Genomic DNA, 12,258 nt, shown 5'->3' on the forward strand with positions numbered 1-12,258 from the left:
ATTTTCTTTTCATTTTGTGCTGTTTACCATTGTGATGCCAGTAAGTTCAGTGGTCATAACAGGAATCAAAATCAGTTGACGCATTATTATGTCATGTGACTATAGCATTTAAAATGAACAGCAGATTGTATCCCGCTTTGTTGTTTATGTTGTCTTTTGTTTTAATGTTATGGTGCTCATGCTTGAGGTGATTGTAGCCGTATTAGTGCACTTGCAACAGAAACTATTGAGTACTGTCCGTAATGCTTTTTTTATTTGGACTAACATACAATTTTTCAGGACAAGCTTTCGGGGTATGTCCCCTTCCTCAAGGTCCAAGCAGTATGGTGTTTGTAAAACCTATCTTAAAACATGGAGATGTCAGTGGCTAAAATATCTTTTTTGTCTCCTTTGTTAGGATACAGAGAAAAACTGGTCAAACAGCGATAAAGAAATGGATCAGGATGATGCCATCGAGGCGTATCATGGTGTCTGTGAGACCAACAGGTAATTCTGTTTAAAAGTGGCTAAATAAGGAGAGGATCGCATGAAACCCAAAATGACAAAGTAGACATATCTAATGTAGCTAACACATACTGTTCTGAAATGCTTCCAAATAGTCTGAACTCTGCTGTACAGAGACTGATTCTTAGTCATATTCAATTATTTACACTGCTTGTATTAAAATAAAAAATGACTGACGTATTAGTACAGTGGTCTCCACACTGTGGGATGGATGCAGCCGTTTGCTTGCCTTTATCCGGACCTTGGGGCAGTGTTCTTCTCACTGATATGACACACTATTCCTTTCACTGACACCAGCAATGAGGCACCATTTCTTCCACTGACACCAACAGTAGGGCACTAGTCCTCCCACAGACACCAATGGAGCACTATTTCTTCCACTAACACCAATAAGGGGGCACTGTTCTTCCCACTGACACCAACAATGGGGCACTTTTCCTCCCACTGACACCAATGATGGGGCATGATCCCACCTATTGATATCAACGGTGGGACATGATTCCTCCCACTGACACAAACAATTGGGGCACAATTCCACTGACACTCAGGGTGCGGCACAATTTTCGCCACTGACACCAGCGTTGGGACACGATTCATTCCACTGACACTAAGGTTGGGGCTTGATTCTCCTCAATGACACCAAGGATGGGTGCACAATTCTTCCCACTGACACCAAGAATGGGGCATGGTTCTTCCCACTGACACCAACTATGGGGCATGATTCTTCCCACTGACATCTAGGTGAGGCACGATTCCTCCCACTGACACCAACGGTGGGCACTATTCCCCCTCCCAATGACCATGGACACTATATAATTGAATTACTCCCATTGACCACCAAACCTGAAACATTGTCTACTCCCACTGACTTTGGCATATATTCTACTCCCACTGGCCACAGTCCGGTCCCCCTAAATTCTAAAGGACAGTAAACTGGCCTTTTATTTAGAAAGTTTGGAGACCTCTGTATTAATCAATACAAGCTGCATTAATCTGTGTATTTTATATATGCCTGGAGCTCAGCTTTAAGTAGAACTTCATGTAAAAGTGGCATGACATCAAATACATGACTATGCCTCCTCAGATTTGGGTATGGATAGAACTATTCCAGATAAGGCTCCATTCACACTTGTGTGCGACTTCAAAATCATGCAGTTTTTATTGCAACTTTACAGTGTGACTTTGGATGAGTGAAACTTTGGCTTTGATCAAGGAGGATTGCTTGTGCTCTACAAAGTCGCACACAATTCACGTGTATATCGTTCAGGTGTGACTTTCATGCGACTTTGGAAGGTTTACATTGAAGTCTATGGCCCTCAAGTTGCATGACCAAAGTAGTGCAGGAACTACTTTCAAGTCGCTGTGACTTGAAGTCACACAGATATAAATGGTACTCATTGGGAAAAATGGGGTGCGACCTGTCCTGCACAAAGTCGCATTAGTGTGAATGGGCTCTAAGGGTCCTGCCTAAGATTTGTGATGATTGATTGGAACAGTGGAAAAGATGGAAGTTCTGTAGTGTATCTGTCTCTCCTTCCAATTTGATGTCTTTCTCTCCAATCCTGTCTCTGCTTTTTTTCTCTCTGTCCTTTCTCTCTAGAAAGACTGAGGACTGGGGGTATCTGAACGAAGATGGTGAGCTGGGCCTGGCCTATCAAGGTTTAAAACAAGTGGCCAGGTTGACTTCTCTTTTCTCTTACTTTCACTGACCTTGTCTGTCTTCTCGTCTTATTTTTCTTCATTCCACCTCTTGTCACTCCTTATGTTTGAATCATTACAAATGGAAAAACAAATGAGCTCAAACTCCTACTGTTGCCTCCAGTGACCAATTGGATATCTTGTTTCTCTCAAAAAAGTGAAAACTGATTGGTTGATATTGGCCACAACTGAGATGTTCCTTTTCATTTCCCTAGTTTTAAAGCAAACCTTGCTAAGAGAAATATGGCGACCGCCATTGCTGACCTTATGAAAATGCTGGATGCTTGGCTTTAATGAATATAGTATATATATATATATATATATATATATATATACAGGGTGGATTTGATTTAAATCAAACTGATTTAAATCACAATTTAAATCACTATCAGTAAGGCTTGATTTAAATCCTAGTTTTCTACATAAAGACTAATTCTTGCTGGTATAACTTTAATATGCAAGTAGATGAAGATTTTTAGAGCAACAACTTTTCATATTAGTTTTTTTATCCCCAGTTTAATAGGTTAATCATTCATATTTGGACAACTTTTCTGTTGTACTTAGGAAGGAGAAAAATAATCATTACCTTAATGATAACAATTTAAATAGATTTATTCATCTGAAACAATAACATTCCAGCATATGTGATTTGCTTAAACATCCATGTTTGTTAACTAATTTGGCTAAACAAAATCTATATATTTTAGGAAACTTAGACTGTCAGCCCCTTCCTCCTCACACTTAGTTTCACTTTCTTCTTGTGTAGATCTATTCCACTCCAAACAATCAGAAAAATATTGTTTCTATTCTATTCACTGAACTTCTTGAACCTTAGCACTGAAGGGGTTGATTCTGTATTCATAGGTTTGTAGAAGTTAGGATGAAGGTCTTTTTCTTAACTCTGTTCATGTTATAACATTTTTGCTGTGAAGAAGAGGCATGTGATCTCCGCTGAGTCAAATTCAGTTTTGAGAACTGCAAAAGTAAACCAATCATCTGTGATAATATCTTTTAGGCAGAGAAACTGCCCAATAATCTTACAAAAACCTCTGGAAGAGCGTGACATTGTGAATGGATTCATGGAATTTATTTATCAAAAAAATTAAACAAATACAGCCTTATTCTACATAATTAAAGAACTAATCTTTATTTCATGATAGAATAACCTTTGGATGGTAATATATTTTCCTCAAAAAGCATTTTATTTAAAAAAAATCTGATTTAAATAAAAAAAAATCTGATTTAAATAAAAAAAAATCCGATTTAAATTTAAAAAATCTGATTTTTTTTTTTTTTTTAAATCATTGATTCTTATCCACCCTGTGTATATATATATATATATATATATTGCATGAATCATTAGGAAGCCATTATTTGCTAAAGTCCTATAAAGAGGCAGTGTTGCACTCTTGGCTAAGGTGAGGTCTTGCTGCACCTAATAACCATAATGACTGCAAGACATGTCTACCACCACCCATTAAATCCGCCATCATTATTAATAGATGAAGAGCATTCTGGGACAGAAATCGTCTCTATTTATTTGCTGAGATCTGTAAAATGTTCAATATGTGATGGGCAAGAATGGCAGGGGGGTTTGGCTGAAGCAAAAGCTATAGTACCTTAGATTAGATTCCTTGTCCTAGATCCTCAGGATGCAGATGGAAGCTCCAATTGATGCTCCTGCATTCTTTAGTCTAGAGTTCATAAATCTGAAAATGTGTCTAGAAAGCAAGATGTGTTTTTTATTTAAGTTGATCCCTTCCTTCAGAGAAATTGCTTTTAAAGTGAGACTGTGGTGGTTGGTGGGAAGTGCTAAACAACCAGCAGGATCAGACAGCCGACAGCATCTACTACCAACACACACCACCTACCCTCATCACTTTGGAATCCTTTTGAACATCCCTGAAGTGAATATACAAATAGCAATGTTCTGATGGTATATGCATAACTCCCACATGACAATGGCCAAGCTTGCCGATTGGCCTCCCAAGCCCAACCTTTGTGGGATGAGGCCAAGGGCTATGTAAGGTCTCTACCATTATTTTTATTGCTGCAGCAGTAGTACAGGTTTAAATGGGGCAGCACAGTGGCTAAGTGGAACTTTTCTCGATCTAATGCATTTTCGGACAGTGTATGTGGTTTTCATTCAGAAATTAGGTTAATTTCAAAATTGCAGCAAGCAAAAGCAAGTGAAATTTATCCGAACATCTATACGTGTATGGCCAGCATTAGACTTTAAGGCTGCTTTCACACTGATGCGGTGCAGTATGACTGCACTATAGGAGCAGCGCAGTGTACCTGCGGGCTTGGTGAGGGTTAGCTCCCATAGCATTCTATTATGGGCAGCTCAGTGGCTAAATGGTTAGCACTTCCGCCTGGCAGTACTATGGTTGTTGGTTCAAATCCCCACCACAGCACCACCTGCCTGGAGTTTGCATGTTCTCCCTGTGCCTGTGTGTGTTTCCTCTGGGTACTCTGGTTTCCTCCCACACTCCAAAGACATGCTGGTAGGTTAATTGTCCCTAGTATGTGTATGTATGAATGTGAGTTAGGGACCTTAGATTGTACCCCCCTTGAGGGTTAGGGACTGATGTGAATGTACTATATATATGTAAAGCGCTGTGTAAATTAATGGCACTATACAAATATCTGGAATATATAATAAATAAAATGCTGTCAGCTTGTATTATGAGCTGTGTGTCCCTGCAGGCTGTTTAGTAAAACCCACCCCCACCACGGCCATGACCACCACCAGTACAGGGTTTACTTTAAAGTGGAATTCAAGCCCAACACTAACTGTCCTTAAAAATCTTCCTTCCCTCCTCCTTCTGCATGTCCTGCCCACCCTGTATACAAAAAGATTTATTTTTTTTTTTAGTCTGGTCACATGATCTTGCAGCTCTTGATCCATTGTGTCAGTGATTGGCTGCTGCAAGGGAGAGGAAGCTGACAACAGCTGGGCCATAGGAGCCTATGAGTGACGTCACCACTCTTGGAATTCCCAGCCGTTGTTGAGCGCTCCTTGACACTGGATTGCAGGAGTTGCAGGATCACATGACTAGACCAGAGTGGGCTAAAAAAACATAAGTATACAGATTTTTTTTTTTTTTTTTTACGCAGGATAGGTAGGAGGAGGGGGATGAACATTCTTAAGAATAGTTAGTGTTAGGCTTTTCTTCTACTTTTAAAGTGATTGTAAACCTCAGACATGAAATATGAAAGTATATCCCACTGTGTGCATGTTTCTATTAGGAGCTCTAAGTGTCTTCTGTCTGCTGCTTCGTTCCTCTGCTGTCAGCGTGAATCACTTCTGACAAGTTTTCCTGACACCAAGAGAAAAAAGGTGACGGGGAGGGACAACCAGCAGATTGACAGCCCCAGCTCTGTTCCTGTGAGCTGCTTGGAGGGGGATGTGTCCCTTCCAATCATCTCTCAGAGCTCCCCTTACTGAGCTCTGCAGAGTGTAATTTCAGCTCTCCGCCCCCTTTTTTCTGAACTCTCAGGCAAACTTTATAATTTCAGCTTTTTGAACAGATGTAACAGGTGTAGAGAAGAGATGACTGCAGATAAACAGGTACACTTTATGTAGGAGGATTTGTTTAATCTCTGCGTATCACCTGAGGTCAATCACTTCACTGGGTATATGTGAGGGTTTGCAACCACTTTAAGCTTGTCATGGACATATAACAGTTGTTGACCATGAACATGATACACAGACATGTCTATGAGTTGTCATATAAACATGTATGCTAAGCTTGTTTCAGCATACAAATCATACATGTTCAAGTGAGCTGAGTGGAGTGGGCAGAGGAATGATTAGCAATGGGATGACCTTTTCTAACCATGAGAGTAGAGTCATCTCCTCCTACAGGCTTGACATGCTTGCCTACTCCACCTTAAATTGGCTTGATTGGGTAACAGTTATCCTATGTAATTGGAGTGGAGATTTTCTGCCTGTTTGGTAAAGTTTTCCAAGTTTGGTAAAGTTGGAACCCTTTGCTTACTGTCACAGTTGCTCACATCTAAATGTCCATATCTTTCCCGCAGGCTCCTGGAGGCTCAACTACAGGCCCAGAGCCAGCAGCACGAGGATGAGATGGAGGCCATGACCTCTCAGATCGAGTCTCTAAAGGAGGAACTAGAGAAGCAACAGCAAGTTCTCCTCCAGGCTCTGCAGCTCTCTCCCGAGGCTCAGGTGGAGTTCGGCCTCCAGCAGGAAATCACACGACTCACCAATGAGAACCTTGTAAGATTCCACTCACCATACAGTTCTGGTGGAGTTCTTCTTCCAAGTACAACATTTTACTTCCAGGTTCTTCAGCTTATGGAGATGTTCACAAAGCTGTTTTCTTAACAGGACCTAAAAGAATTGTTAGAGAAGTCGGAGAAGAATGAGAAGAAACTGAAGAAGCAGCTGAAGCTGTATCAGAAGAAGATGCAGGAATCAGAAGGTACAGTGCTTGAGTCCAGACCATTTTTTGGTGCTTAAACTTAGGCTGATGTAAATTTGTCCGAAACAGGAAGGTATAGCCAAACCGCACCCTGATGTTTAGTGTATGGGTATTCAGGGGAACAATTCAGTAAATCCCCATTGTGGGTATAGGTTGATGTCAGCCCAGGGAGTGGGAGCTTTTGGTGCCCATATGGATCAAAAATGGTTAAAGGACTGCGCCAACCACAAACTTGTAGGCCACCATGGCTAGCTTTTCCTTCTGAGACCACCAATTTCCTGGCTTCCATGCTGATCTAACAGCTTTAATACTTTTATATTAATAACCCAGGACCACACAGTTCAGGAATTCTGATATTGCTTTGATGTCACCTCCAGTGTGCTTACTTTGGTTCAGTAACTCAAACTGTTTAAGCGGGGAGGCCGCCAGAGAGCTAGTTCAGAAGAAGGTGTGCTATGGTAGTAAACATTTCCCTTAGAATTAATGGCACCTGCCGCGGGTCCGCCAATCTCTGTGCAGGTGGTGCGGCTGCACAGATTTTCGTGCGGATCTGCAGCCGCACCACCCGCACAGATGTGAACCTAGGGTTAGAGAGGTTTTCTTTCCCTCCTTGGAAATCTGATTTAGGTTTCAAAGTGAACTTGAACATCTAGTAATGTTAATTGTGCCTCAGTACCCTGAAAAATGTACATTTGGTCTTGAATTTCTCTTGAAAATACTGGTTTACCTCTCATGCCTAAGCTGTCCTGTGCATTCAGCCTCTTAGCTATTTATTAGCAGGATGAGATCATCTAAGACTTCACTCTGACCGCTAGTCTCTCCAGATTTGAAGTGAGTGATGTCAGTACTCACTGCTGCTCACTGTTCTCCTTGCTGGAAAGAAAGCTGTACCTTAGACCGTACAGTGCAAGGATCTCCCTGTGTCTGATTCATCCATCCTGTGGTTCTGTGCTTCCTCCACCTCAACTTTTGCTTCTTGAATATTCCCCATCGGTAATTGGGAAGGGGTGATGTAGCTGTCACATGAGGAAACAAAACCTTGCTCATGTAACAAGATGGCCATCTCCACACAGAGACATGATGCAGAAGAAGGCATGGTAAGTTAGTAATGGGAAAAGGTCAGTGACAGGGAGATCAGGCAATACTGGTGATTAGTCCTTTATCCTCTGTCCTTTATTTGGCCACAGCTTCCAGAGTTTAGTTCCTCGTTACCCTTTCACTGCTGTGTCCAAAACGAAAACTTATGCTTGGCTTTTCATGCACTACAGCAATGTTCGTGTCTTCTGGTGAGCTGTGGAATTAAATACGTATGTGTTATATCGATAATAACTTGATTTCCTTGTAATGTAGAACCTGTTCAGCATAAACTCAGTATCACCTGCTAATGTAAGCATTCACCTATGGCTGTATATTGAAGGCATGTTGTCTGAAGTTAATAATGAACTGTCCAAAACTACTGAAAACAGAGATGTGCAAATGATTGGCATTGATGGCTCTAACATGCGCAATGGTGTTGTTTTCCTGAATGCAGGCTCTCCAGACATTATTCAACCAGAGCGGAAGCAGGCAGAGCTGACCAGGCAGGTGACGGTACAGCGTATCGAGAAGGATTTCCAGGGCATGCTGGAGTATTATAAGGAGGACGAGCCTCTCCTCATCAGGAACCTCATAGTAGGTCAGTAAAATTCCAGGCAAGCCGATAAGGACAGCATTTTAGTACATTTAGGTATTGAAGCCCAAAAATCATCTTTCATTTCACTCAATACAGTTGCTGCACACACGCTGAAAGGTAAAAGCAAGCTTGCAGTTAGCATGGCTGCTCTGCAAGCCGATGGCTAAGAGGTGGAGGCACAGATACATTTACACATACAGGGGTTGGACAAAATTATGAAAACACCAGGTAAAAAAATCGTTACCTAATATGGTGTTGGACCGCTTTTGGCATCCAAGATGGCCTGAATTCTCCTGGGAATTGACACACATAAGTCTTGGATGGTGGAGAATGGAATCTGATACCACTCTTTAGGCAAAATTATTTCCAGTTCTCACAGAGATGCTGGATGCGGAAAATGAAAATGATTTTTAGAAGATCAGTCACACCACTAAAATCTTTACGGCTCATTCGCACTATTGCTTTATTTGTTGCAAGGCCATTCATTTTGAATGGCGCTCCAATGCTCTTGGTGCAACACATACCTTATGTTGTAGAGCGGGGTGTCAAACTGGTGCGAAACTACAAGTCCCATCATGCCTCTGCCCTTGGGAGTCATGCTTTTAACTGTCAATCTTTCAATGCCTTATGGGACTTGTAGTTTGGCAGCAGCTGAAGGGCCGCCAGTTTGACACCTTTGCTGTAGAGTGCTGCAACGCACCATAGTGCCTTGCCGTGTGTTGCATCTCAAATTTGTGGTCCATCTGATTTTCAGGACAATTTGATGTGTTGGCAACCTATTCATTTCAAAGGGGCTGCCTTACTGCAACACACATTAACGTGCAATATCGCACACATTAACTAATGCTTGGTAACACAGCACAGAAATGTCAATGGGCCTTCAATGTTTAATTGCTCAAAATAGAAGTCATTCATTAAACATGGTGTAAGCTTAGCATGTTGCAAGAAATAATTTCACATAATATTTTTCAGAATGTTCTGTTTACATGTGATTGCTACTACATGCTGCATGTAGCTTACACCCTAAGGAGACATTAGTTCTGTCTGTATAGCAATCAGTTGCTACAAAGAGTAATATTAATAGCATCTAAAACTCTCCCACGTGGATCTGTTATTACAGTGGAGTTCCACTCGACCTATCAGTAAATAAAAGTCAGCAGCTACTAAAACTGTAGCTGCTGACTTTTAAAAAAATAGCCATTTACCTGTCCCTCGGTCCTGTGGTGTGTCCCCCGCATCCTGTTTCACCGGCTGTCCTGTATTCCTGGAGGCTGGCATCTTCAGTGTGGGCACCCGGCTGTGACAGCTTGCGGCTTCATGGCTGAGTGCCCACTGCGCATGCGTGAGTAGCGCAGCGCTTCATGAATGATCTTGTAGTCTTCTGGGACGTGTCCCAAAAGACTACGGGGAGGGAGGGACGGACACCTTCCGTTTCCGATCGCCTAGGCGATCGGACCGGAAGTGGGAGCGAGTACCTGTCAAATTCGGGTACCCCCCCACCCCCCAAAGGTGCCAATCCTTAATGGGGAGTGGGGGAGCAGTCCTTAAAGCGGAACTTCTCCTTTTGGGTGGAGCTCCGCTTTAAAGTGGTTGTAAAGGCTAAAGGTTTTTTACTGTATTACATTCTCTACATTAAAGTGAAAACCTTCCATGATCAGCTGCCCCCCATCCTCATCTTAAGTACTCTTACCTGAGCCCCATCTCCATCCAGTGTTGTGCCCTATGGTAGCAGTGTTGCTGTCTCTCTCTTCTCACAGGTACAGAGGCAGCAGCGGGAAGCATTGGCTCCTGCTGCTGTCAATCAAATCCTATGAGGAGGGAAGGGGGGAAAGGCCGAGCCTTGCTGTGTCAATAGAAGCATACAGCCCAGCTCGGGATGGAGCCCACATGAGTGCCTGGTCACTTGGATGGGAGGAGGAGCCAATAGCGCCGGCGAGGGACCCCAGAAGAGGAAGTTTAGGGCCACTCTGTGTAAAATCATTGCTCAGAGCAAGTAAGTATAACATATTTATCATTTAAAAATGGGCAGCACAGTGGCTAAGTGGTTAGCACTTCCTCCTGGCAGTACTAGGGGCATTGGTTCGAATCCCAACCACAGCACCACCTGCCTGGAGTTTTCACGTTCTCCCTGTGCCTGCATGGGTTTTCTCCGGGTACTACGGTTTCCTCCCACACTCCAAAGACATGCTGGTAGGTTGATTGGCCCCTAGTATGTGTATGTATGAATGTGAGTTAGGGACCTTAGATTGTACGCCCCTTGAGGGTTAGGGACTGAGGTGAATGTACAATATATATATATAAAGTGCTGCGTAAATTGATGGCACTATATAAGTACCTGAAATAATAATATATAAATGTTTACAATCACTTTAACCATCATCGTTCCACCTTATAATTGTTCTGTCTCTTGCAGACCTGAAGCCTGAGCTGACCTCTGCGACCGTGCCATGTCTGCCTGCGTACATTCTGTTTATGTGCATCAGACACGCCGACTATGTTAATGACGATCAGAAGGTGCACTCACTGCTCACCTCCACCATCAATGGCATCAAGAAAGTGCTGAAGGTGAGAACTCAACATCTAGCAGTGTATATGGCAGGGATTGTCTGTCTCCACTATAGTCTGCATCGAAAGTGGACATCCAGGTCAATCACATTCTTCCAGTCAAATAGAATGTTAATTTCTTACTGTCACACTTTTTTGTTTTTCTGTACAGCAAGCTACAAGTTATGTCACATTGTAAGACTGAGACTTAAAGTGGTTGTAAACATCACCATGAAATATGAACAAAGCATCCCATATGGAAGAAAAATATATTTGAAATATACTTTAAAAATACTCTTCCCAAATATACTGCCATATATTTGAAATACTACAATTTTGGTTATATTCAATATATTTAAAAATATATTTCAATATATATATATATATATATATATATATATATATATATACTGCATGTTGAAATACGTTTTTATTACAAAATATATGAAAAATATTTTTTAAAATACATTTTAAACATACTGTATGTCTTTAAAAATACAAATCTACATTTTTGTAATGCATTTACAAATATATGTTAAAATGACCTTTTTATATATTAAAAAAAAAATCTGAAGAATATATATATATTTTTAATATATTCTTAAGATTTTTTTTAACATATGTAGTATTTCAAATATATGGCAATTTATTGGAAGAATATTTTTAAAATATATTTCAAATATATTTTTCTTCCATGTGGGATATCCCTCTATAGTGTGTCTCAATTAAAAGCACTAAGTGTCATTTCTGTCTGCTGCTTTGTTCCTCTGCTATCAGCATGAGTCACTTCTGACATGTTTTGCTGACACCAAGAGAAAAATGGTGATGGGCAGGACCTCCAGCTGATTGACAGCGTCAGCTCTGTTCCATTGTGCTTTGTGGAGGGGGGTGTCTCTTCCCTCCAATCAGCTCTCAGAACTTTCTTCACTGAGCTCTGCAGAGTGTAACTTCAGCTCCCTGGACCCTTTTTTGTGAACTTTCAGACAAGCTTTAAAATTCAGCACTTTGAATGAATGTAGAGAAGAAAAGACTGCAGATAAACATGTACAACGTATGTAGGAGGATTTGTTTTATTTCATCCCCATGTGGCCAGTCACTTCACTGGGTATATGTAAGGGTTTACAAGCACTTTAACGTTTTCTGAGCTAATGTTTTTTCTATAAAGCCTCGAGTCCACATCCTGTCATAAGAACTCTGATATAGGTGTTTGTAAAATGACACTGTCAGAGTCTGTACAGGATAGACTTTAAACACGTTGTATACCATCCACTTCATGGACATCCAAACTCCATTATATTCTTGGAGGTTCATTCCTATCAATGGGTTGCACTGAAAAGAGAGCTGCATGCTGCAGTTTTGTTGTGCTGCCATTTCAACATGTAATTTGAG

General features: G+C 41.4%; 1 protein-coding gene across 2 annotated transcripts in view; it reads left to right on the forward strand.

Annotated features, from left to right (window-relative positions):
• Positions 1–12,258, forward strand: part of MYO5B (myosin VB) — a 424,200-nt gene that overhangs the window by 381,014 nt on the left and 30,928 nt on the right. Inside the window, exons 29-34 of one of the 2 annotated variants that reach the window (XM_089681603.1) lie at positions 398–486; positions 2,105–2,182; positions 6,250–6,448; positions 6,560–6,653; positions 8,185–8,328; positions 10,739–10,890. In XM_089681603.1, coding sequence (XP_089537729.1) covers positions 398–486; positions 2,105–2,182; positions 6,250–6,448; positions 6,560–6,653; positions 8,185–8,328; positions 10,739–10,890 — 756 coding nt within the window. The remainder of the gene's footprint in view (positions 1–397; positions 487–2,104; positions 2,183–6,249; positions 6,449–6,559; positions 6,654–8,184; positions 8,329–10,738; positions 10,891–12,258) is intronic. The other variant, XM_089681604.1, reaches the window with a different exon arrangement.

Source organism: Staurois parvus, unplaced genomic scaffold (assembly GCF_062004578.1).
Source record: "Staurois parvus isolate SC_StPar_1 unplaced genomic scaffold, SC_StPar_1.0 ptg000272l, whole genome shotgun sequence".
Taxonomy (NCBI): Eukaryota; Metazoa; Chordata; class Amphibia; order Anura; family Ranidae; genus Staurois; species Staurois parvus.